The sequence below is a fragment of the Durio zibethinus genome, chromosome 21 (assembly GCF_047325235.1).
Source record: "Durio zibethinus cultivar Kanyao isolate XHJ-2024 chromosome 21, ASM4732523v1, whole genome shotgun sequence".
Classification (NCBI taxonomy): Eukaryota; Viridiplantae; Streptophyta; class Magnoliopsida; order Malvales; family Malvaceae; genus Durio; species Durio zibethinus.
In genome coordinates, this window is record NC_143182.1 from 2,022,908 (window position 1) to 2,046,868 (window position 23,961).

The 23,961-nt window shown below is 34.0% G+C and overlaps 5 protein-coding genes and 2 non-coding genes across 15 annotated transcripts; 3 read left to right on the forward strand and 4 right to left on the reverse strand.

Moving 5' to 3' along the window:
* Window positions 1-312: 312 nt before the first annotated feature.
* On the forward strand, window positions 313-6,477 carry SK32 (shaggy-like protein kinase 32). 6 transcript variants are annotated; one of them, XM_022901487.2, is made up of 13 exons: window positions 313-825; window positions 2,322-2,576; window positions 2,997-3,089; window positions 3,434-3,493; window positions 3,613-3,885; window positions 4,015-4,089; window positions 4,410-4,466; window positions 4,545-4,685; window positions 5,139-5,189; window positions 5,279-5,374; window positions 5,449-5,532; window positions 5,814-5,916; window positions 5,998-6,477. In XM_022901487.2, the coding sequence occupies exons 1-13, from the start codon at window positions 763-765 to the stop codon at window positions 6,057-6,059; spliced, it is 1,413 nt and encodes a 470-aa protein (XP_022757222.2). In that variant the 5' UTR covers window positions 313-762; the 3' UTR covers window positions 6,060-6,477. The 6 variants fall into 6 exon arrangements, with proteins under 6 accessions (XP_022757222.2, XP_022757225.2, XP_022757224.2 ...); XM_089750526.1 differs by lacking the exon at window positions 313-825 and adding an exon at window positions 1,816-2,064; XM_089750525.1 differs by lacking the exon at window positions 313-825 and adding an exon at window positions 1,820-1,983.
* A 70-nt stretch (window positions 6,478-6,547) lies between these two features.
* On the reverse strand, window positions 6,548-9,689 carry LOC111304687 (Tetratricopeptide repeat (TPR)-like superfamily protein). The gene has a single exon (XM_022901486.2). The coding sequence runs from the start codon at window positions 9,123-9,125 to the stop codon at window positions 6,696-6,698; it is 2,430 nt and encodes an 809-aa protein (XP_022757221.2). The 5' UTR covers window positions 9,126-9,689; the 3' UTR covers window positions 6,548-6,695.
* A 268-nt stretch (window positions 9,690-9,957) lies between these two features.
* Window positions 9,958-13,050, forward strand: LOC111313306 (RING/U-box superfamily protein). Its single transcript, XM_022913971.2, has 5 exons — window positions 9,958-10,807; window positions 10,881-11,000; window positions 11,103-11,235; window positions 12,054-12,218; window positions 12,653-13,050. Exons 1-5 carry the CDS (start codon window positions 10,236-10,238, stop codon window positions 12,827-12,829), a joined length of 1,167 nt encoding a protein of 388 aa, XP_022769706.2. The 5' UTR covers window positions 9,958-10,235; the 3' UTR covers window positions 12,830-13,050.
* A 271-nt stretch (window positions 13,051-13,321) lies between these two features.
* LOC149512754 (small nucleolar RNA snoR114) lies at window positions 13,322-13,407 on the reverse strand. The gene has a single exon (XR_016331784.1). It is a non-coding gene; the product is annotated as a small nucleolar RNA snoR114 (small nucleolar RNA).
* A 3-nt stretch (window positions 13,408-13,410) lies between these two features.
* On the reverse strand, window positions 13,411-13,481 carry TRNAG-GCC (transfer RNA glycine (anticodon GCC)). The gene has a single exon. It is a non-coding gene; the product is annotated as a tRNA-Gly (tRNA).
* A 1,994-nt stretch (window positions 13,482-15,475) lies between these two features.
* On the reverse strand, window positions 15,476-16,179 carry BAP2 (BON association protein 2). The gene has a single exon (XM_022913972.2). The coding sequence runs from the start codon at window positions 16,090-16,092 to the stop codon at window positions 15,556-15,558; it is 537 nt and encodes a 178-aa protein (XP_022769707.2). The 5' UTR covers window positions 16,093-16,179; the 3' UTR covers window positions 15,476-15,555.
* A 4,598-nt stretch (window positions 16,180-20,777) lies between these two features.
* On the forward strand, window positions 20,778-23,935 carry CPFTSY (signal recognition particle receptor protein, chloroplast (FTSY)). Of its 4 annotated transcripts, none has more exons than XM_022901498.2 (12): window positions 20,828-21,154; window positions 21,260-21,364; window positions 21,476-21,549; window positions 21,626-21,684; window positions 21,936-21,973; window positions 22,097-22,217; window positions 22,369-22,437; window positions 22,529-22,611; window positions 22,997-23,065; window positions 23,186-23,248; window positions 23,358-23,483; window positions 23,570-23,935. In XM_022901498.2, exons 1-11 carry the CDS (start codon window positions 20,843-20,845, stop codon window positions 23,469-23,471), a joined length of 1,107 nt encoding a protein of 368 aa, XP_022757233.2. In that variant the 5' UTR covers window positions 20,828-20,842; the 3' UTR covers window positions 23,472-23,483; window positions 23,570-23,935. The 4 variants fall into 4 exon arrangements, with proteins under 4 accessions (XP_089607156.1, XP_022757233.2, XP_022757234.2 ...); XM_022901499.2 differs by having other exon boundaries at window positions 23,575-23,935; XM_022901500.2 differs by having other exon boundaries at window positions 23,594-23,935.
* The last annotated feature ends 26 nt before the right edge of the window (window positions 23,936-23,961 follow it).

Consider the following 23,961-nt stretch of genomic DNA (forward strand, 5'->3'; position numbering starts at 1 on the left):
ATTCGAGCTCCTCCTTTTTTTTTTTTTGTCATAAACTAATTTGAAGTCTTGATTAAAAATAAAAGGCTAATTACTATTGGAATTACTAATTAAAGTGTAATTTCTCAATTATAAACAAAAATTAAAGCGTCAAAATAACGGTCAAAGATCGGTCAAAACTCCCCGAATATTTCGTGCGGGATATATCTGTGTCATAAATCATAATCCCCCCTTTAATTATGCTTACCTACAAAGGATATTTTAGTCCAACCACAAAAACAAAAGCTTTTGCCTATTAGGAAAGAATCGTGATCGTTGAATCTCTCGTGACTAAGAATCCACGGCTCAGATTCCCATTTGACTGAAATTCAAAAGATAGGCTGGTATGATTGGCTTTTATCCAACTTTGACCAGAGAAAAATCAAATCAGGAAACGCACCTGGTGGCTTTTATGGAAGAAAAAAAAAGGAATTTTTTTAAATAATTTGTTTTCGTGTTTGCTTGGATACGGTTCCAGAAAAAATAAAGAGAGAAATTGAAGATGATATATATTTTTTTAGTTTTGAATCTCTAATCAGGTGATATATTTTATCGATTACATTATACTTTTGTTAGGATTGGTTTTTTTTGCATTATTTTGTGATTCTGGTAATAGAATCGAAGGCGGAGGAGAAGAAGAGAGAAAGCAGGTTTTCTCTCTTCTCTTCTCTTTTTCGTGGTGAAGGCCAAAATCGTTGTTTTCTTTCCAATAAATTAGTGTTTGATTTGGTGAAATCTCAAACCATGATTGTGATGCGTCGTCTCAAGAGCATTGCTTCCGGTCGCCCTTCTATTTCTTCCGATCCCGTAAGTTCTTCTCTTTCGGTTTTTTTTTTTTTTTCATGATTTAATCGGCGTTAATCTCTCTCTCTCTTTTTTTTTTTTTTGGAAAATGGGCTGAAAGAAAGAAAGGAAAACGGAATGGATTTTTGGATTATTTTTAAGCTTCGTTCGCTGAAAAGATTGCTTTTTTGTTTTGTTGGTTCATTTTCCTGCATTTTTATTCCATGTTTAGCTGAATAAGGAAATATATATATTTTGGTTCATTTGATTTCTGTATTCATGATTAGTAATTGTTTTATATGCAATATGCGATTTTTTTCTTTTATTTTTCTCGTTGCGTAATTATTTTTGGCTTATAGCTGGATTTTTAACTATTATTCTTTTTTTTTTAAATATAAAAACCTGTTAGATAGTTTTTGAAGTTTTTCTTTTTGTTTGAAACACTTTTGAGGATGAGAGTAATGGCATTGTTAGCTGAAGTCTTTTTCCTTTTTCCTTCATTGCTTTTGCTTCGATTTGAAAAAGGTTATTTGCCATTCTTTTTGAATTCTGTATTGCATATTGTTTCGGCGTTGAATGTGTTCAATTCATTAACTGATAAATTTTGGTGGATCTCTTTTTTGATTTTGTGATTTGAGGATATCTTAATTTCAATTATATTGTCGTGTGAGGATAATTTTATGTTTGTTCTTTTATGGGTGTAATTGTCATAGGTTAAGCTGTAGTTTTAGATTATATGTTTACCATGGTGGTTGACGGTAAGCCCTGTTTTAGTGGTTGAATTTTATGTAGAGCATTGTTGTTGGGTTGGTGATGGGTCAAATCACCAGTATTGGTTTTTCCTGAGAATGGATAATGTCCTAAGCAAACTTCTTTTCCTTGGTCGGGGCTGTATTGTAGAGGTAAAATGCTGCAGATATTACTTACCTAAATAGTGGGGTCCTTGTGATGTTGACTGCAGTATGTAATCGTGGACTGAAGTCTAGAAAGGAAAGGAACTTTTTTTGCCTTTACACCTATTGAAGAGGTTTCGATCAAACTAAAATGAAATCGCTGCATCTCACTTACTTTGAGCTTGGGAACATTACATTTCAGACTGGTCTTTTCTCATTTGTTTTTCGTCTATTGGTCTATCATCCCTGAACTCTTGAGCATAATCTGGGATGCCTTTTAGATAACGGGGTGAGCCACGTAATCGTAATTAAGTCACTAAAGCAGTTTGAATGAGGAGGCTGAACCGAATGTTGATTTGTAACTTATAACGTAATGAGCTACTTGTCTGTGTCTGTTTGTGTAATATTTTTGCAATCTGAATTTCTTTTTCATTGCTGAAAGTCACAAACTACTGTGTTTGTGAAATTCCATTTTGTTGAAAAAAAAACACATTGTGGGATTTACAATGAGACTATTATATAAAGATAGAAATTTAAAAGGCACTCTATTACTATGAGGATGGTTGTTTTCTTTAATTTTTGTTTTTATGTATTAATTCTTTGGGAAAATTATAATTGTCTCATCAGGGTGGGGATACTGGCACCAAGAGGGCAAAGGTTGATCAGGAGTCAGAATGTAAGGTACACAGAGAATCAAAATTAGTTGAGAGGAGTACCACTGGTCCAGAGCAGCATATGGCTTCTACGTCACTGGAAACTGTAGCAAGCACGTCCGATGTAACTTCTGTTGATACAATGGCGAAATCAGATGTCGATCAGCTCCCTAATGAAATGCATGAAATGAGAATTAGGGATGAGAAAACTGCCGACCATGATGATAAGGTGATTTTTTGGTCTTATGCTCTTTCAGACATATCTGTACATAAATGTTGAAATTTTCCTCTTAAATATTATTTTTATTTCCATCTTGTTTTAAAATGATAACCAGGTATGCTGGAATGCCATCTAAGAAGTTATTTGTTTTTAACTTAAAAAGTCTGGAGTACTTGATATAGTTTAAAGTAATAACTATTTTCTATCTATGTTTATGACTTGAATTGAACCTTAGTGAGGGCCACGAATTGAATCAATGAGGAACCAATCTATTTTTCCTCAGGCTATGGCTTGGGGTTCTTCAAGTGATCTTGTGTCAACTTTGTGGAAAATGTTATTTGATTTTATAAAATTATTTAAAGCTGTCTACGGTTTATCTAGCTTCCTTGATTATTTCTAAAATTACTTTTTTGTAATTGTATTGCATAGGATGTGGAGGCTACTGTTGTTAATGGAAATGGAACAGAAACAGGTCAGATAATTTCAACTATTGTTGGTGGTCGAACTGGGCAACCAAAACAGGTGATTTGATTTTTGGGTGACTATTTGTTGCACTTGATTAACTGCTTGTCTGGATTGTAAATTATGTTTGGCAGTCTACGTTGAGCTAATGTTGCTTTATTCCTTTTTTCTTCTTGAAGTGTTCACCATGCCCTTTTCCTTCTTGATGTAGTGGGAATAGGTTTTTCCTGTTGAAGCTGTTTGTTGTTGTTGATATTTAAAAATTTAGCCCATCAATAGTTTGCTAAAGTCATTGTCATTTTAGAGTCTTGGTTTGCATGCTTTGTATTTAATTTCATTTAATTATTCTATTTGGACTAAGCTGCAATTAATGCATAATAATGCATTTTTTTCTTGGGCTTCAGACGATCTCCTACATGGCAGAGCGTGTGGTTGGTACGGGTTCATTTGGTGTTGTCTTTCAGGTACGAATTTATCAGCTTGTTGCCATCTTCTTGTTTGTAACCATTTTCTCTTAGTGTTTGCTTTTATTCAGAATATTCTCTCTGTGAGTTTTACATAAGACTTTATGTTTATGATGTAGGCTAAGTGCTTGGAGAGAGGTGAATCTGTTGCTATTAAGAAGGTTCTGCAGGATAAAAGATACAAGAATAGGGAACTCCAGATTATGCGTATACTTGACCATCCTAATGTGGTTCAACTTAAGCAATGTTTCTTTTCAACCACTGACAAAGATGAGCTTTATCTTAACCTTGTTCTGGAGTATGTTCCAGAAACTGTTTACCGAGTTTCAAAACACTTCAGCCGAACGAATCAGCATATGCCCATTCTTTATGTCCAGCTGTATACATACCAGGTGATCCTTGACCCCGCCTAATTAGTAGTAGGTTGCAAAATTCTACTGGTTTGATTTTTGATCTAAACATTTTGAGTTTATATTGTCAGTGCGTGTCGTGACCGGCTATATTGCTTTCTATTTTTGTAGATTTTCCGTGCTCTAAATTATTTACATAATGTGATTGGTGTATGTCATCGTGATATTAAGCCTCAAAATTTACTGGTAAGACATTTTTGCTTTTGTATTATAAGCCGGAGATTGATGTGAAGAATTTTCTAGTGTAGAGGATATTACATTTCACCTCAATTTGACAAATTTGTTATCAACTTGGATGCACTATAATGTGTGATACTTTCTGTTTGAATGGTGGTCAGTCATACTTCTTGTCCATGAATTTCTTGTGTATGCTGATGATATATTGTGGTTCTTGTCTGTGAAATTTGGTTGGCTTTAACATGTCATTGCTTTTGTCATTCTTCTGATAAAATTTATATTATCAAATTACAAAACAAATGGGAGCTTATGTTGTGATCTATTTGCAGGTCAATCCCCACAGTCACCAGTTGAAGATATGTGATTTTGGTAGTGCCAAGATGTTGGTATGTTCAATTTTTTGGGAAGTTCTAAAATCTTTTATTGTTGTCTAAGGCTTATGAGATTTACTCTGCAATATTTAGGTGCCAGGTGAACCCAACATATCATATATATGCTCACGATATTATAGGGCTCCAGAACTTATATTTGGGGCGACAGAGTATACAACTGCTATTGATATGTGGTCTGTTGGTTGTGTCATGGCTGAGCTTCTGCTTGGCCAGGTGAGTGTATAAAATTAGACTTCCTTTTAGATGCATATTTGGTGTCAACTTATGCTCTATTTACCTCTCTAATGCATGCATGGCTCTAGTAATGCTCTAATAGCATTCATAGTCCATATATTCTCATTTTATCTATCTTTTGATGATTGTGGGTTCTACTGAATGTATTAACATTCATGTTATGTGTTTTTGCTTTTTAACATTGTTATATTTTGCTTTTGTCATCTATTTGTGGACCATCTCACTGATGCAATCATCCTTTTGAGCCTTTGACATCCTAAAATTCTACATGAAAGCACATTTTGCGAAACTATTATTTCATCTATCTACCATTTGCCTGCTTTTGAGTTCTTATCCAAGGCACATTTGTAGTATGTAAATGTTACCATCTTTTGAAAAAACTCTGTTCTATACAGGGTATGCACTAATGCATATTGGGTATTCCATTTGCAGCCACTGTTTCCTGGTGAAAGTGGTGTCGATCAGCTGGTGGAAATTATTAAGGTGAGCATCTGTGGCTTTTTGTTTCTCTAGTTCGACTTCTACTTTTTTCTGCATATCTTTTTCATTTCCTTTTTGCTTTATTATATCAGATACTGGGAACACCAACCAGAGAAGAAATTAAATGCATGAATCCAAATTACACTGAGTTCAAATTCCCTCAGATCAAAGCTCATCCATGGCATAAGGTGTGCTGATTGGATCATCTTCTAATTACCTTATATAGTTCATAAAGGTGGAAATCTTAAGTTGCAATTTTCAGATATTTCACAAGCGAATGCCCCCTGAAGCGGTGGATCTTGTGTCAAGGCTACTTCAGTATTCACCAAACCTGCGTTGCACTGCTGTAAGGAATTTGCAATATATTATTGTTGTTTTCAGTTGCTTATGCATTTGTGCTTGTCTACTTGAATCTTTGATTGGGAACTTTAGTTTTGTAATTTATCACCCAGCCTTTATGACCAAAGTTGTAGTTTCAGTACTCTATTTAAAATGGTAGAAATTGACTAGTAGAGACATTTGGCATGTGCTCAAGAAGTTGTTGTGATGGATTATATTAGTTTCATGATTTTTACAAAGTTTTACCTGTGTTCTTTGTGTTGCATCTAATGTGAGCGTCACTTTCAGTTAGAGGCGTGTGCACACCCCTTCTTTGATGATTTGAGAGACCCCAATGCATGCTTGCCTAATGGGCGAGCCCTGCCTCCTCTGTTCAATTTCACTGCTCAAGGTAAGCAAGGTTAACCTTTTTCACATTTTACTCATAAAATTTGCCATCTTCTGGAATTACGTATGTCAAACGGTTATGCAGAACTGGCTGGTGAATCTGTCGAATTACGTCAACGTGTTATCCCAGAACATGCAAGGACATAATAAGATCAAATGAGATGGCATCTATAGGCATTGTAAATTGGTTTTGAATGCTTAGTTGCCACCCCATACAAGCGACATTGCCCCCCCACCTTTTGCTAGTTCAGAGCTGACCATCTTTGTTCCTTAAATTACAAGCCAAGGCCTGAAGGTAGTGGTGGGGGCTATCCATTCAAGGACTCCCACAGTGGATGTGCTGGTGGTGCTTTGAGGTGGACGGATTGCAGGACTGCTGAAGATGAAGTTTTGGGATTTTCTTTTTCTTTTCTGTTTTTTTTTTTTTTTTTTTTTTTTTTTCATTTACAATGTGATGTGCTATCTGCCTCAACTAATGAAAAAGATGACTCGTTAAAACTGTGCTTTCGCTTTAATATATGGTAGTGTATTAGCATTCATTGTTCAAAAAATCCTAAATTTTCAACTAGAGGACTGTATACAAGTTCTCCAGAGAAGCAAATTTCCAAGAAATCCATGTTTCTATTTTCTCCCAAGGTTGATCGTTAATACCATTAATAATAAATAAAGTATAAAAGATGTGTAGAATACAAGTCAAACATCACTGCAATTATTGGTAGTCATATATCAGAGGTGAAAACTGCTTAAAGAAACGAGTACTTTTGTGGTTAGATAAAAAACCATCTACCAATAATCTCCGCATGAACAGTGTCCTTGTTTGAAGTGATGAAAACAATTAGAATCCCTCAGGATGATGTGACGAAGGAAAACTCTCGATATATATTTCACAGCAGTATGACAATCCCCACAAACCCTGAGATTCTTAAAAATTCGGATTGGGGCTCCAGGTGGCACGTTCAGAAGTCCGAATGCAATGGCCAGTTTCTCACTGTGATAGGCCAGACCAAGCTCCTTCCCTTCCTCATCCGTGTTATGGAGAGCAAAACTGATGTCTGGTACATAACCAGCTTCCTTGATCAAGAGCATGATCTCATCGATCTTGGTATAGATGTCCGCAGTTCTTGGATGGCCTCTGTCTTCAGACATAAAGCTGTGCACTTTACCGTTTATCTCGATCCAACTACATCCAGGCTCCTTGGTAATTCCCCTCGATTTCATCATTCTTCGAATCCTAGCAGCATCTTCCCATTTTCCACTAGCTGAATACATGTTTGACAACATGATGTATGGCACAGCATTCGTGGGCTCTAATTCAAAGAGATTCTTTGCTGCTCTTTCCCCCAATTCCAAGTTGCCATGTACTCTGCATGCAGCAAGAAGGGCCTTCCATACAGTTGCATCTGGTTCCACATCCATTTGATATAACAATGTCTCAGCTTCAACAAGTTTTCCTGACCGACCCAAGAGGTCAATCATACAAGCATAGTGTTCAGGACCTGGTTTAATTCCATAAACCTTCTCCATGGATGCAAAATAGAAACGACCACTTTCCCAAAGACCAGCATGGCTGCAAGCAAATAGTAGACCTATAAAAGTAATGAAGTCTGGTTTTGTGCCACTAGCAATCATTTGATCATAGAACCGTACTGAGTCCTTGCCTTTACCATTCTGGGCATAACCAACTATTAGAGCAGTCCAAGTTATCACATCCTGAATTTGCATAGAATCAAATACTCTGCTTGCTTCTTCTATACAACCACACCTGGCATACATTGTTACAAGGGAATTATCTACTGATATGGATGATTGGAGGCCTGATTTAACAAAGTTTGCATGAACTTGTTGCCCAAATTCCAGAATTGTTAGTTCTGAACAAGCACTCAAAATACTGGCAAGAACAATGTGGTCGGGACAAATGCCTGCAATTCTCATGTCACAAAACAACTTGAGAGCTGCTTCATGTCCGCCATTATGTGCATATCCTGTCACCAGAGAGGTCCATGAGACCACATCCTTGTTTGGCATGTGGTTGAACACCTGAAAAGCACAATCCAAGTTTCCTTGTTTAGCATACATGTCGACCAAAGCATTATTTACAAGCTTGTAAGCCTGAAACCCTGTTTTAACAATCAAGCATTGGACTGACATTGCATTCTTCATATCTTTCATTGAAGCAAAACAGTTTAAAACAGACGGGTATGTAAAATCATCCAGCTTCATATCTCTAGCATGCATCTTCTGGAACAACGAGAGAGCTTCCTCTTCACAACCCTGCCTTACGCACCCTACTATCATGGAGTTCCAAGAAACCACATCATCAACCTCCATATGCTCTAAGACCCTCATTGCACTATCCAGATCCCTGCATTTTGCATACATATCAACCAACGCACTTTGAACAAAAACGTTAGCTTCAAAACCACTCCTAATTATGCAACCATGCACTTGTGCACCAAAATTACCAGCTTGAACCGCAGCACAAGCTGTTAATACACTGGGGAAAGTAAACTGATTACACTCGACTCCTTCAACTACCATATCTCGATAACACTCAATCGCTTTGAATGCTTCACCATTCTGAGAATAACCAGCAACCATGGCGGTCCACATGACATGATTTTTCGTTTCGGGCATCATTTTAAACAAATACTCAGCTTCTAAAATGCAATTGCACTTTGCATACATATCAACAAGACCAGTAACAACATAGTCATTTGACTCGAATTGCGTCTTTATTACATAACCATGCACCTGTTTTCCTCTTTGAAGTAAACCCGAGGTGGAACACAACCTTAAAATACTTCCCATTGTGTATTGATTAGGTCTTTGTCCCTCAAATTGCATTCCCCAAAACAAATCAAACGCTTCAATTTCCATCCCACGTCGACAACACCCAGAAATTAGCGAATTCCAAGTGACGGAACTCTTCATTGGGGTGTCTTTAAAAAGCACCATAGCTTCAGTTAATTTCCCAGAATTTGCATAGGCAGCTATCATTGTGTTCCAGGTGAACTCATCCCGTTCGGACATTTTGTCAAATAGCTTTCGAGCTTCATTAATCCGACTCAATTTGGATAATTCATTTAAGGCCCGATTACAATCAAGCTTTGATTGACTGGAATTCCCAAAATGAAAATGAATACATCGCACGTGAATGCATTGGTGACATGACTTAAAAGAAAAGTTCAGATATTTGAAACTTAATTTTATCATTGAATCCGCTCCCTATGTTTCTAATTCAAAAAAATTGTCAATTTTTAAGACAAAAAAAAGCTTGAAATCGAACAGAAGAAGTCCTAAGCACCATAAACTAGACAAAAAGAAGATTAAAGAAAGGGGTAAATTGAATATGGAATTAAGAAACAGTGAAAATGTAGAAAAATGTTTTGGGAAGAAATACGGGTCCCTAGTCCTTATCGAAAAAGAGACGAGATGGGTCCTTTATAAATTGCGTGGGGCACCTAATTTTCAAGCTACTTGGTGGGAACTTCCATGGGAACATAACAGATGAAGCTGAGCTCCTCCTGTATCAGAGGACACTTTGGTCTGGTTTGTTTGTTTACATTGGGTACTTGGTAGCATCATTTTTATCTATACCAACTTCATCCCCTTGGCTTCTACTGCTTTTTTTTTCTTTCAAAATCGCTTTGGCATTTTCTCGCTGGAATTTTTAACAACACAAAAGCCAGTTCACCGTTCAAACCAATTTTCAAATTTTCCTCTCATAAGACTTCCAACTTTCAGTGAATGTTTTTCATCCTGAGAACCCAAACACGTTGCTATAATTTTGGTAAAAAAGAGGGCTGCTTTCCCATTAAAGTGCAATGATGTCATGACATGACACACGTCCATTTCATACGCGACGATTAAGAAAATCTTGATTGATCATTGATGAATTATTTATCAAAATTTTAAATATGTTAACTTATTAAAAAAAAATGCCATAAACTTTGCCTTTTTCATCGTCATCATCCGTCGTCTTCGAAACCATCTCCCCTGGCCCCCCCAATCTCTAATAATTATAGTCCATTGTACCAAAGTTATTGCCTTTTTGTAATTGGAGTACTACACCTTTTTGCTTTTTATCTGAATTCAAAGTTTCAAATTATATGTACATAAATCCAAATAAACCCACTAAATTATTCAAAGTCAAGCCTAATTAGATTAAACCCGTTTGCCCCAATTTTCAAGCCCTTTCCTTTAAAATCATTCGCATTCAAGTCGAGTTTTGATCATCAGTACAAAATAATTGCTTCTCAAACCAATCCTTCTAAACAACCTTAATTTCCTTGAAGACTTTTTTGATTTATTTTTATCAAAATAATGAACCCATCATATACTTCACCTCCGACATCACCTCCTCTAGATGCGGTGGACACGTCACCCCTCCTGACCCATTCCATAGCCGGTCACCTCCTCCGTAGCCGGCGCCTCCTCCGTCGTCCACCTCCACCTTTACGTGAAGCAGCTGCTAGACTCTTCCGCCGTGCCAGCAGTCGTCGCTTGATGCTCCGTGAGCCATCTGTTCGTGTACGAGAAACCGCGGCCGAGCAACTCGAAGAGCGTCAAAGCGATTGGGCCTATTCGAAGCCCATTATAGCTCTTGACATCCTCTGGAATATGGCGTTTGTGACTATGGCGGTTGTCGTTTTGGGACTCAGCCTTGACGAAAAGCCCAACGCCCCTTTAAGGCTCTGGGTTTCAGGTTACGGTTTACAGTGTTTATTTCACGTTGCTTGCGTAGTTGTAGAATATAAAAGAAGAAACGAAAGGAGGGTTTCGGATCTGCAGAATAACGAGGATGCGGACTTGGGTCCGAATTCTCAGTCCGGGAGTGAAACAGGGGATTCAGAGGATTATGAAACGGAGGAGCTGAATGGTGGAGATGAAACCAGGTAGCCAATTTTTTCATATTAATCATGAATAAAATCAAGATTACTTTAGCCTAAATCTTTATGATTTTTGCAGTGTTGCCAAAAGTTTGGAGTCTGCAAATACAATGTTTTCATTTCTTTGGTGGATCATTGGATTCTATTGGATAACTGCCAATGGACAAGTTTTGACACGTCACTCACCTCAGCTTTACTGGTACTATTACTCTATGGTTTCAAGATGGGATTTTTTTTTCTTTTATTTTTATTATAAATTATTGCTAACTCCTTAGATGGGTTTTTACTTCTTAATTGGCAGGCTTTGTGTTACATTTCTTGCATTGGATGTGTTGTTTGTAATAATTTGTGTTGCTGTTGCTTGCCTAATCGGTCTTGCTGTTTGCTGCTGTCTTCCTTGCATCATAGCAATTTTGTATGCTCTCACAGACCGGGTAATTTTTTTTTTCACTTTTTATGCAGTTATTATAAGTTTAGAATATTCATCTCATTGCTGTATTCCTTAGCTTCCTTTTGGTGGATTAGTTTTTTAATCACGGTTGAGACAAAGATAACTTTTTTTTTTCTTATGTTTTGTTTAAGTGGAACAAAATTCAATAACAAAATCTTCCTGTATGGATAATTAATTCTGTAATGAGTTGGTGATTACTGATTAGAAATTAAGTGGGGAAACCTGTATTTTTGGACTGTATTGGCCATTATCTCTGTCCCCTTAGATGTTTGACGAGTTATCTTAGTGAGATACACCTGTGATGTTTCTTTCTTTTTCCTCCTTATTGTTTTTGGGGAAAAGGGATAAAGTCTTGGGATTTTTTCGCCTTGGGTTTCGAATTTGGTTAATCTGGTTTCTTAGTTATACTTCTGAAATGATTGTACTAGGAATAAACAATTTAATTTTAGAAATAACATTGCTTAATTTGAGCACAAGTTGATCATTGCTTCTTTAATTTTCCTGTTCTTGGGTGATTGAAGGGCTCTGGAACCTCTGTTGTTCCTAGTCCTAGAAGGAAAAGTTTTGCTCTTTAGTAATGTTAAAATGAATTCCCATGAAAACACAGTATTGCTGAAAATGAAGAGTATGTGTTTGATTCTGTCTGCATAGATGGTTGACTGTTGAATGTGGTGATTTGTTTAGATTATTTTATGTATGCTGCATTCTTCATAATCTTTGAATAAGGTCATGCTTTCTACTTCTAGTCTCCATTCGTGAATAATCCTGCCTTATTTTACATCATCTTCAATTGTGAAAAAGGAAGGAGCAACAGAGGAAGAGATTGATAGATTGCCAAAGTACAAGTTTCGCAGAGAGGGTAGTTTTGCTAAAGTAAATGGTGAAATTCAAGAATCTCGTGAGGGGATAATGACTGAATGTAACACCAATACACCTAGAGAACGAATTCTTTCACATGAGGATGCTGTAAGTAGCCTTTGCTGTTGTATATTTGGATATGATTTTATAAAATCATTGAAACTTTTAGGAAGTTACAAATGATAATAGAACCAATTTCTATATGTAGCAAAGGTTAGAATTTGCATTCACACATTGAATCAAAAGCTGGTGGCTCACAAAAACCAAGATTAAATCAACATACATACTTCTCAGTTACATGACTTTAATTTATCTCGTGTTGAGTATTGGCTATGTTATTCTCTTTGGCATAGAGATTTTCCCTCTTCCGTTACAAAATCTATAACATGGAGTGGTAAAATCAGGCATTTTAAAGTTATTGTTTCATGTGTGTAAGTAAGAGTGATTGCCATCCATTCTTGGGTGTTTATGTTAGTTCTTCTGGCCTTTCGATGAACGAATGCACCAGCTTGACATAAACTTTATGTTCCATTCATACATAGGAATGCTGCATCTGCCTCTCTGCTTACGAAGATGGGAGCGAATTGCGCGAACTTCCTTGCCATCATCGTTTCCATTGCACCTGCATCGACAAGTGGTTGTACATCAATGCTACGTGTCCTCTCTGCAAGTTCAACATTCTGAAGACCAGTGACCTAAGTGGTAGTGAAGAAGTGTAGCAAAACCTAATAATAATCAACAGTGCTTATTTCCTTGCTTGTACGTAATTAATAACTGGATATCCTGTTGGCATCTAAGAACAGATTTTGCCGCAAAAGACAGGTGTTGCATTTCTGTTTTTTTCCAAATTGTTAATGTATATAGTAGGCTAAAATAACAGAAAAGTCTTTTAATTTTATTATTTTATTTAGATAAATTTTTATATTTTTATTACATTCAATTAACCTCTTAACTTTTAATTTATATCCAAATAATCCTTTAATATTTAATTTAAACTTGAATAAGTTCTTAACATAAATTAATTTTTGGTTTAAAGTAAATTTATTTAGATACAAATTTAAGGATAAATATTCATTTGAATACAATAAAAAATATAAAAGTTCATTTTAAAAAAATAAAATAGTTTCTGATTTTTTTAGTATTTTAGCTTATATAGTACATGCTTTCCCAACTAATTTTCCTTTATTTCCCGGTGATCACAAAAAAATGAAGAGCTCAGTTGCGCATGGTCTCATCGTAAGATCAGTAAAGCGTGACGGACCCTACCATCACATGAGCGCAGAATTCCTCATAGCTCTGGTGCACCAGCCGGGAATCGAACCCGGGTCTGTACCGTGGCAGGGTACTATTCTACCACTAGACCACTGGTGCTGTTTGATAGCAATTATTGAATATTTAATTTATATTTACTATTTTTTATTTTTTTAAAATAACCATGGCCCATAATTTAAAATTACAAATTATGCTAAATGCCTTTAAAAAAATGAGTATGATCCGAAATTAGGCTGACAAGTGTATAAAGAAATTGTCATCAATATATAACTTTACAATAAATAATATCATTATATGTTATCGATTTATTTTTCACATTTCTGTCAAATCTCATATTTAATTCTTTTATATTTTTAAAAGAAAAGGTGAAAAATATTACCAAATCTTATGATGTCAACTACAATATTAAGTAAAAATAAAAAAGTTCATTGCTGCCGACCACATCAATGGGCATAAACCCTTAAACATATAAAATGTTTTGATTTTTACCAAAAAAAATGTTTTACATGAGCAAAATGCACATGGTCGATTGCCTACCATGCATGACTGATGAATATCATTCTTATTGGACTATATATTAAACTCAGTCAAGGAGAAATGGCCTCATTTGACAAACGAAACAGCTAGTTTTGTTATGCATATTTTTAACAACTTGCAATTAATGCAAAGGCCTTCGCTATATATCAACAAAATTGTATTGTGCTCTAGTTGAAAATCCAAGGAAGTTTCCCATCGATCCCATATTGTTTCTAAGAAACTGAGTCTTTAGAACCAAGCAAGATGGCACGCAACCGTTGATATTGAAAGGAAGTTTACGAGAAGGAAGATAGAAGGAGAGACGATATTTCTGTTATTCCTGTTCTTATTCCGGACCAAATTATAAATATGACGGCTTTGTTTTCCAGGGACAGTTGACTTTTTGAATACTAGAATTCGGTGTTGGTCGTCGTAGTCATTTTGAATAGTAATAGTGTTGGAAAAAAAACAATTTAAGATTCAAAATGGGAAAATTTGTTCCTTCTTTCTCACATGTTTTGACTCGAACCAGGAAAAACACATTCACAAATTTTCGTTGCTACTTGGGATGGATAAAGCTCAGAGCCTTGGCCCTTGGCCGTCACTTGGTGGATTTTCAACCCCAGAGAGTTGGTGCTGGTTGATCGCCGACGAATTACGACGAGCTACTTTTCTTTTTGGTGAATTCCATTCCAAGTTCCAAATCAGCGATCAAGTATTCGATCTTATAAAATATACCTTTGTTTTTCTTACTTATAAAAGATTTCTCGTCTCGTGCAAACAGGATGCATTGTTTAATGTCCTTAGTTTTTTGTTTTTAGTAATATTTATAGGGTTCACTCGGATGAAGAGTAAGATTAATTTTAATAAAATTAAAAATAATTATAATAATTATTTTAATTATGATTGAAAAAAAAATTGCATTGAACCTAAAAATTTCAATAAAAATTTTGTGTTACTGTATCTCACTGATTTTTCGTTTGGATTCTATTGTTAGATTTTATTGTACTTCGTTAGAGTTGCAACTACATCCAAATTCAACTAATTTTTTATAAATTAAAAAAATTAAAAAAACCCAAAAGGGAAAAAAAAATACCGATCAATCAGTTAATAATATTTGATTGTAACTCACTAAATAAAAAAGGCTGATTGTTTGTAGATTTGTCCATTAATAATTGGGCTATCCGTTATTTGAGTCAATATTCGACGAGGATTTTGAAGCTCGATTTCAACTGGGGACATTATCGTAATTAAGAAAAATTATTTTTTATTTAATTTTTTAATTATAAAATAATATTTTAATATTTTAATTATAATTTATGAATTTTAGATTGACGAATCATCTAATTGCTTGGCACTACCTGTCTACCTTGTTCGAGGCAAGGCAACATAATAATTAATTAATCAGACGGCTTCTTCAAAGGTAAGGTAATGAATAATTTAAAATAGTTTGATCCTAGCTACTAACATTATTAACAACATAAAAAACAACTTTGCAATATAATATAATTAACATCATGCTGGAAATTGAGAAATCAATTTTAATTGTGAATAGAATTTCTAATTAAAGTCATAAATTGCAACAAAAAATATATTTTTTTTATATGTGTTTTGCACAACTTTGATTTTGCTTTAATTTAATTAATTCCTTAAAAAATCATCGAAACAAAGAATTGGATGGATAAGTATAACCACTCCAAATTGGAATCCCAGTAACAACTCCAAAATCTTTTCGTCCGTTAATGGGAATTCCCAATCCCAGACCTGCAGCTGCAGCCTGGGAAGAACAAGCTTGTATGGGCTCTTTCACTCTAACAGAAACATTAATGATTCCATTCTTCAGCCCCTTGGGATCCCTTAACCGGTAACTCAAAAATTGTAAACAAGTTTCCGGGGAATACCCTCCAATAAAATCCGTCACTGGTATTCTTGCATATCCTACGGTTTTATCCCCACCTGAAACCTTGCATTTTACTTGGAGGGTAATGAAGCGTGTCTGCATGGGCATGTCCATCACTAATTTATCGTTCCATGAAGGGGAGCTCCCTCCTTCTGCATCAATCTTCGTCGCCTTATAGCTAAAAGTATCGATCGAAACGATGACGTAAGCGTTCTTTTTAACCGATTTGTTATCGATTCTCAGGTCTTCTCCTGACAAGATTGTGATCTCCAGAGTGCGAGACTTGGTCTCCATTATAATGAAGAGAGAAGAAAAGAAAAAGCAAAGCAGAATCGGCTTCAATGAAAATTTGAATGGCGATGGCTGACGAGATTCAAGAGTGGCAGGGAGATTTATATAGGAGGTGGTGTGCTCGAAGGAAGTTGATGAGAAAGGCGGCGGAAAGAGAGAGGGTGCTTCAGTTCAGATTATTAGACTTAAAAATTTAAGAACGCGCGTGATTATAGGAGCGTGTGACACTGGGTGGTTAAATCTGTGGGGTTTTCAAATTTGGCGTGAGATGCGTAGTTAATTTTCTACAAAGTTTCTAGCGACGGTCGCCGTAAGTGCAAAAATAAAATTTTAATATGACCAAAGACAAATCTTTATAATGAAAATTTATATTAAATTTACAAATGGTTTATTAAAAGAAATCGTTGATAATGAAAATGAATTTAAATATTTTATTTTATTAATTTAATTAATATAATTAGTTTTTTTAGCTTTTTTTATTTATTATTTATATTACATTTCAAAGAAAAGTCTTTTAGGACAAAATGACGACATTCCAACCATTCTCTTTGACGTTCAATCTATATTTGATGGATGTTTTAATGTAAAATATTCCAAAAGGAGCCCCTCTATTCGCATTAGTGTTTATAATTAATCCCAATGTATACTTTTTTTTTGTTTGTTTCCTTATATCTTTATTTTGTTTTTTTCCTTTAAAAATACCAAGAAGGAAAAATATGCTGTTTGTAGGTTATTATTATACCAATTATTCACTCTATTTTATTAAAAAATTATTAATTTAATTTTAATTTTCATATTTATGTATTACTTATATTAAATTTATAAATTATTTATTTAAAAAATCAAATGTAAATTTTATAAATAAAATATTTGATTCTTATTGATTCAATATTCTCGTTGAGATCTTTCTTTGTCTTTTTATTTCTATTAGTTTGAAAAAAAAAATCCTTTTAGACAAAATGGATAACATTCCACCCATTTGTCTTCAACATTCAATGTATATTGATCAATATTTTAATGTAGAATATTGTAAAAGAAATCACTCAATTCCAATTCACATTTGTGTTTATAATTCATGCCAAATTACAATTTTTTGCTTGTTTCCTCATATCTATATTTTGAAAAAAAAAAAAAAAAAAACCAAGGAAATAACGTGGTAAGACAAGTAATTTTAGAATCAAAGTCTTAACTAAATTTGGTTCACCATGTGTAAAAGAAGGCTTGGTAAGCAAAGACAAGCGATCACACTTCTGTAATAAACTTTAGAATTGTAAAAGCAAAAGTCATAAGAATTATAGTTATTACAAAATCGTGTTAAAAATCTCACGTAAGTTATTTCCCTTAATTTCAAATTGAATGTCATTTTAAGTTATTTAGACCATTTTGTTTGAAATTCCTAACTGATTTCTTTGTTTCAATTCAAATATGAGAGAGGGTAAATTAAATAATTTAAAATATAATATAATGACATAATATAAATAAAAAATATAAAAATGATATAATTTAAAATTTTAATAAAAATTATAAATAAATTTAATAAAATTAAAAAATATATTTATATTTTATATCAATATCAACTGTGTTATATAATTTTTGTATATAATATAATATAAATATATAAATTATTGATATTTTATAGTAAATAAATACTTAAATTGATAGGTCTAAAATAGAGTATGAGATACGAGGCAAGTAGCAAAGCCGTGGTCGTGAGTGTCCGGCGGGTTATGGTGGGCCACGGCAGGTTAAAACAGGGGTGCCTTTTTCCTTCCCTTGACTTTGAAGTCTTCAACTTTCTCCTTGCGCTTCTCACACGCACGCCCCTCAAACGACCGTGTTTGGCACTCTTCTTTTCCAGTCTTTTTCACAAGTAATTACTACTTTTATCATGGCGATTCAAAAGCCGAAAACAAGACAGAACATGGCAGTTCAAAAGCAAGGGGAAGAACCTTCCTTTGTACTTATTGTAACGAGAGAAAACAAACAAATGAAAAACCTACGAAAGAACCTGCCTACTTCCAAGGAAACAGGGAAAGGATTCTAACAAGGGAACTAAAAAGGAAGATGAGGAGATTGGCTTTGCCAAATGGCAAGTGGCTACAGCAAAAACAGCGAAGACCAAACGCTGACCGTGTCAACTCAACTGTGGGTTTGGATAAAATGAAATTCCCGGACACTGGACAACTCGGATCTCTTTATTCGTATGCTTTATTTACATCACCGAGTCGTTAGCCTCAAGTGCTGGGTCAAACGCAACAGTTTCATCCCACGATTATCACAACCCAAAAACAAAAAAACATTGTCAAATGTAAATAGCCAACATGTTGAAAATCATGGCCTTTTTATTAGTATTTTTCTGCACTAGGATATGATTCAATTGTTTTTTCTTTAGCGGTTTTGCCAACGATTATCTCTCACCCCTTGCCAACTAAGAAATTTCTGGCATGCAATGGTAACAACCTTGCAAATGACTGGTAACGAAGTTACTTTGATATATACAAACTCCATTCAAATTAAACGTTGTTTGGTGTCAAAGATTTCTAGAAAACTGATTTAAAAATTGATTGAAGAATAGTTTCTCTTGCAATAAAAGTTGGTTTAGCTTTCTCCTTTCCCTTTTTTTAAGTTTTCAAATCAAATTACTAATAAATATGGGTCGAATTTATTGATTTTTCATCTAAAACTTTTCATTGGAGCCATATTTAATGTGAAGGTATCCATAGACACCCTCAAAATAAAAAATAAAAAAAAGAAAACTTTTCAGTGAACATCTCTAAAATTTTTTATGAACATCCCAAAAATAAAAAAAATAATTTTTTTCCTAAATACGATAAAATTGATAAATCTATCAACAGTTATATATTATAAATAAATATCCCTAAAAAAAAAATCATGAATCTGTCATTATTAATTTTTTTTTCACATTTTTGGCATACATAAACAATTGTGAATGATGTGTCAAAAAAGACAGGTCATACGCTTTGGGATAAAAGATTCTTGTAATATTTAGGCAACCTACTTTACTTCATTGAACTTGAATGGTTATAGGCTTAAGAATTATAAGATAAAATAAGATGATATTATAAATAAAATAAAATTAAAATTTGTGATTATATTTTATATTTGTTGTATATAAAAATTAAGATAAAATAATTTATTTATTGATAAAAAATTATTATTTCTCAAATTTTATATAATTTAAATTATTAATGTAATATTTAAAAATATAATAGAATATGTAAGTTTAATATCATAAGATAATGATTAATTATCTTTATAATCTTATTCATTTTTTTAAATATAAATCAAATACAATATAAAATGATTATTGTCCTATTATATCTATTATTTTATACATTAAAAATTACCTAAAACTATAACTCTTGGTTCAAAATATTCTATACTTCTCTCCCCAAGGTTTGATTAAAGCATTTATTTTTTTTTTTCATGTTTAGGACTAGTTTAGCATTGTTATTATTGTTGCGATTGAAATTTTTTTAAATTAAAAAAATGCATTTAAAAAGTGTAATAAAAAACATGTGATTAAAAATTTTAAGTCTTTGGTATTATTATGAAAAAATGTAGTGAATAGTTAAAATATCTAAAAAAATTATAAAAATATAGATAATATAGTAATTTTTTATTCCAAATGTATTTTTTACCATCAAAACATCTCTTGATTAGCCTTTTGGTTTTGACTTATAAACTAAAAAACTATATTTTTTTCTTGTTTAGTATTTAGGTTGAGTCGATAACAGCTTTAAGTTACCAACTGCTAGAGGAGGCTGCAATATGGGGATTAAAAAATTTTATAAGTATAAAGATTTGAATATTAAATTTACTTAATATGATTTTTTAAAAGTAATTATATAAATTAGTCGAGTTAAATTTTGAATTTAATCTAATTTTTTTTACTTGAACTAGTTTAATGATTTCCCAAGAAAAAAAAACCTAAAAGTTTATTCTATCCACCATTTTTACAACAAATTACTATTACTCTATAGGATAAGATTGCATTCCAACATCAGCTTGTTTTCGACTTTGGCCGAAAATAATATTCTTTTTGTGTTAAATTAGTTGAATGTTATTAATTTTCATAGAATTAAAAAAAAAAACCTTTGATTTTAATATTTTTAATATTAAAATTTAAAAATTTTTGTAAAGTGAAATTTTTATGATTTTAAATGTTAAAAAGTAGAAAACTCATAAAAATATAAATTTAAAATATAAAAAAATAAAAATTTTAGATGTTCAACAAAAAAAAGATAACATAAGTTTGGAACATCTTAAAAGAAAAGCTTGACAAAGAAAATAAAATGAAGAGAGTAAAAATTTATATTAGACAGTTGCAATATAAACTACTAGAGGAGACTGCAATATGAGAAAAAAAAATTGTTAATGTTAGGAATTGAATCTTAAATTTATTTGATATTAATATTTAATGATATTTATATTAATTAATTGAATTAAATTTTGAATTTAATGTAATTTTTATTTTTACTTGAACTAGTTTAATGATCTCCCTAAGAAAAAAAAAACAAAAAGTTTATTTTATTCACCATTTTTACAGCAAATTACTATTACTCTATTGGGATAAGATTATATTCGAACGTCAGGTTGAATTAGACTCAGGCCAAAAAAAATAGGAACTTGCATTTGACCGTTGCAACATAAACGACGTCGTTGGAGTAATGTTATCCAGTCCCACTCCTTCCATCTGTTCGCAGCTCAGTTTACAGAGGGAACGAGAGAGATGGCTTCTACCCCTCAGATCTCCCTCATTTCCAAACCCTCACCATCACCGCTCTTTCCCAACTTCCCTCGAACCCGGTTCACCCCATTCACAACAGCCGGACCAGCTACTACCAGTTTCAAATGCCTGGCCAGCCAGACCGGGTTCTTCACTCGACTGGGTCGGTTAATCAAGGAAAAGGCCAAGAGCGACGTTGAAAAGATCTTCTCAGGAGGATTCTCCAAAACCAGAGACAACCTTGCCGTCATCGACGAACTCTTGTTATACTGGAACCTTGCAGATACCGATCGCGTCCTCGACGAACTCGAAGAGGTTTTCTCTTCTTTATTCCTTGTCTAAATGCTATCCAAAAAAATGCCATTAGAGCAGTTAAAAAAGAGCGAAAAATGAATAATTTTTTTTTATTTGATTTTGCAGGCTTTATTGGTATCTGATTTTGGGCCTAGAATTACAATTAAAATAGTGGAAAGCTTGCGGGAGGATATACTAAGTGGTAAACTTAAATCGGGAAGTGAAATAAAGGTTAATACATTCAGAGAATCCTATAACTTTTTATTTGGATTTAGTTGGCTGAATTGTTTTTTTTTATGGGGTTATACATACTGAAAAATATGAATTAATTGTGGGTTTTAGGATGCTTTGAAGACGAGTGTGTTGGATATCTTAACAAAGAAGGGGCATAACACCGAGCTTCGACTTGGGTTCAGGTTTTTCTTGTTGTTCCATCCTGCTGTAAAATAGTGTTGTTTGTTCCTCATTTTGAACACTCTCTCATGTTATCAGGAAGCCAGCCGTGATCATGATAGTTGGAGTTAATGGAGGTGGCAAGACAACATCACTTGGTAAGGCTACAAATGTCATAATTGTAATCAGTTGAGGTTGTTAAGATTTATGAATGGAATTCTGTGGCTTATCAAAATTTTTTTGGTACGTGTGTTGGAAAAGCGGTCTTTTTTTTATTATTAATAAGCTTTGGGAATTTTTTTTCAAATTTATGTCTGCAGGCAGATTTATTTATTGAGGAATTTTGTTCTAAACAAATTGATGTTTCACATATTATTATAAAATAATCTCACCAATGGTTCACTTTCAGGAAAGCTGGCTTATAGATTAAAGAATGAAGGTGCAAAGGTGAGCTCCTAAAAATCGTGCATTGCTTTTGGTGCAATGTGATGAAGGCCTTTGTAGCTGTAAACATGCTTATTCACGAATAGTTTTTGCATATCCTTTTCTTACGGTTTTAGATCATGCCAGATATTGATGGCAGCAGGTGACACATTCAGAGCAGCTGCTAGTGATCAACTAGAGATATGGGCTGAGAGAACTGGTTGTGAGATTGTTGTAGCTGAAAAAGAGAATGCCAAAGCATCATCAGGTAGACAAATAGAACATCAAATGGAAGTACTCTTTTTTAGGACTAAAAGGGAAGGGGTGGAGTGGAAGCACAAATTTTGCATTTTGCCTATTGTTATTATTGTGATGCATTACAACTCTTAACTTGTGATTTTAAAGTGCCTTCTGAATAGTGCTTTCGCAGGCTGTGAAAAAAGGTAAGCAGCAAGGTTTTGATGTTGTCTTGTGTGACACATCTGGGCGTAAGTATTATGAACTTTCATCTTTTGGTCTTGCTGACTTTTCTATGCCTCTAAACTGGTACTCAGTTGGCGTGCTTTTTTAATTTTGCAGGTCTTCATACTAATTACAGCTTGATGGAAGAGTTGATAGCATGTAAGAAGGCTGTGGGCAAAGTTATTCCGGGTGCACCGAATGTAAGCTCAAGCTGTTTTGGACCTTTAAGGCCTTATCATCTTTTTGGTCTTTGAAATAATTTGAATGTCTAGCCGTCAGTATAATTGGTTGTTACAGACCTAATGTTTTATATATTATTTTATCTGCCCCTATTCCATTTTTTGATTTATATTGGGCATCATTGTCAGTTAAGGCCTTAAGGGCATGTCTCCATGGACATGAACACTGAATGATTTTATAAATACCAATGTCCAGGATTCTAGTTCTTATTGTAGTATCTTCAGAAATATGGTTAAGGACAATGAATTTGAATGAAGTAAACACACTGAACAATGTGTTTGTCTTTTCAAATTTCTTGTTTTTATTGCAAAGATTTATTTTAAGGCCATAGCGTAACATGTGCAGGAGATCCTGCTAGTTCTTGATGGGAACACTGGATTGAATATGCTTCCACAAGCTAGAGAATTCAATGAGGCACTCTTCCTACCCTTGCCTTCTTCATCAAGATACTATGACAAACTTGTTAAATACCAATATTTTTGTTGTTGCACTAGGCTGCTATTTAAGCTATATTAACTTTCAACTTTGTGACAGGTTGTTGGAATAACTGGTTTTATTTTGACAAAACTTGATGGTTCTGCTAGAGGTGGCTGTGTGGTATCCTCTCTTAAACCTTTTGTCTTTGCTTTTGGGATGGGGGTGGGGGGTGTTACGGGTTGTTTCGAATTTCAATTCACATATTTCTCTATGTTCTTGCCTCTCGCAGGTTAGTGTGGTTGATGAGCTTGGCATTCCTGTGAAGTTTGTGGGTGTTGGTGAACGTGTTGAAGACCTTCAACCTTTTGATGCAGAGGCATTTGTTAATGCCATATTATCATGAGAGATGTGGATGGTATGTATTTATAAAGTGATCTAATTGCCTATTAGAGCCATTCGTATAATGCTTTCGGTAACATCTTATCTCTCTATGTAAACCAGTGCAGTTATCTTTACGTTTCTTAGGGATTTTATTCATTGAGAGCAGTTCAGCCAATATGCCAGGCTTCCAGATGCATATTGTTGTAAAAGACTCAATCAGAAGAGTTCTTGTTGGTCAGCAAATAGGGATTGGGAACGTGGTGCGGATGAGTGAGAAAGCTTCAGCTGCGTTATAATTTGTCTGTACATTATTTTTCTCCCTTCGTTTTTAACTGACACAGATGATGCTTGGTGTGAAGGGCCACTGATCTTGTCTTGACCGGTGAGCAAATCACTAATTAAGAAGTATAAATCAAAAGCTCGTACTTCTGCAAATGTAAGACCAGTAAATGAAATGCGCGCTTCAAATATTTTGGTTTTAGTCCATTATGATGTTGCTGTGGCCTCTTCCG

What these genes read in the sequence shown, in the direction of transcription:
- SK32 (XM_022901487.2), top strand. Translation starts at nt 763, where the DNA reads ATGATTGTGATGCGTCGTCTCAAGAGCATTGCTTCCGGTCGCCCTTCT. An exon ending in TCCAGCTGTATACATACCAG is followed by an intron (nt 3,886 to 4,014) that starts GTGATCCTTGAC and finishes CTATTTTTGTAG; the next exon opens with ATTTTCCGTGCTCTAAATTA. An exon ending in AGCTGGTGGAAATTATTAAG is followed by an intron (nt 5,190 to 5,278) that starts GTGAGCATCTGT and finishes TTATTATATCAG; the next exon opens with ATACTGGGAACACCAACCAG.
- LOC111304687 (XM_022901486.2), bottom strand. Translation starts at nt 9,125, where the DNA reads ATGATAAAATTAAGTTTCAAATATCTGAACTTTTCTTTTAAGTCATGT.
- LOC111313306 (XM_022913971.2), top strand. Translation starts at nt 10,236, where the DNA reads ATGAACCCATCATATACTTCACCTCCGACATCACCTCCTCTAGATGCG. An exon ending in CACTCACCTCAGCTTTACTG is followed by an intron (nt 11,001 to 11,102) that starts GTACTATTACTC and finishes CTTAATTGGCAG; the next exon opens with GCTTTGTGTTACATTTCTTG. An exon ending in TGTATGCTCTCACAGACCGG is followed by an intron (nt 11,236 to 12,053) that starts GTAATTTTTTTT and finishes ATTGTGAAAAAG; the next exon opens with GAAGGAGCAACAGAGGAAGA.
- BAP2 (XM_022913972.2), bottom strand. Translation starts at nt 16,092, where the DNA reads ATGGAGACCAAGTCTCGCACTCTGGAGATCACAATCTTGTCAGGAGAA.
- CPFTSY (XM_022901498.2), top strand. Translation starts at nt 20,843, where the DNA reads ATGGCTTCTACCCCTCAGATCTCCCTCATTTCCAAACCCTCACCATCA. An exon ending in GAATGCCAAAGCATCATCAG is followed by an intron (nt 22,218 to 22,368) that starts GTAGACAAATAG and finishes CCTTCTGAATAG; the next exon opens with TGCTTTCGCAGGCTGTGAAA. An exon ending in TTATTCCGGGTGCACCGAAT is followed by an intron (nt 22,612 to 22,996) that starts GTAAGCTCAAGC and finishes TAACATGTGCAG; the next exon opens with GAGATCCTGCTAGTTCTTGA.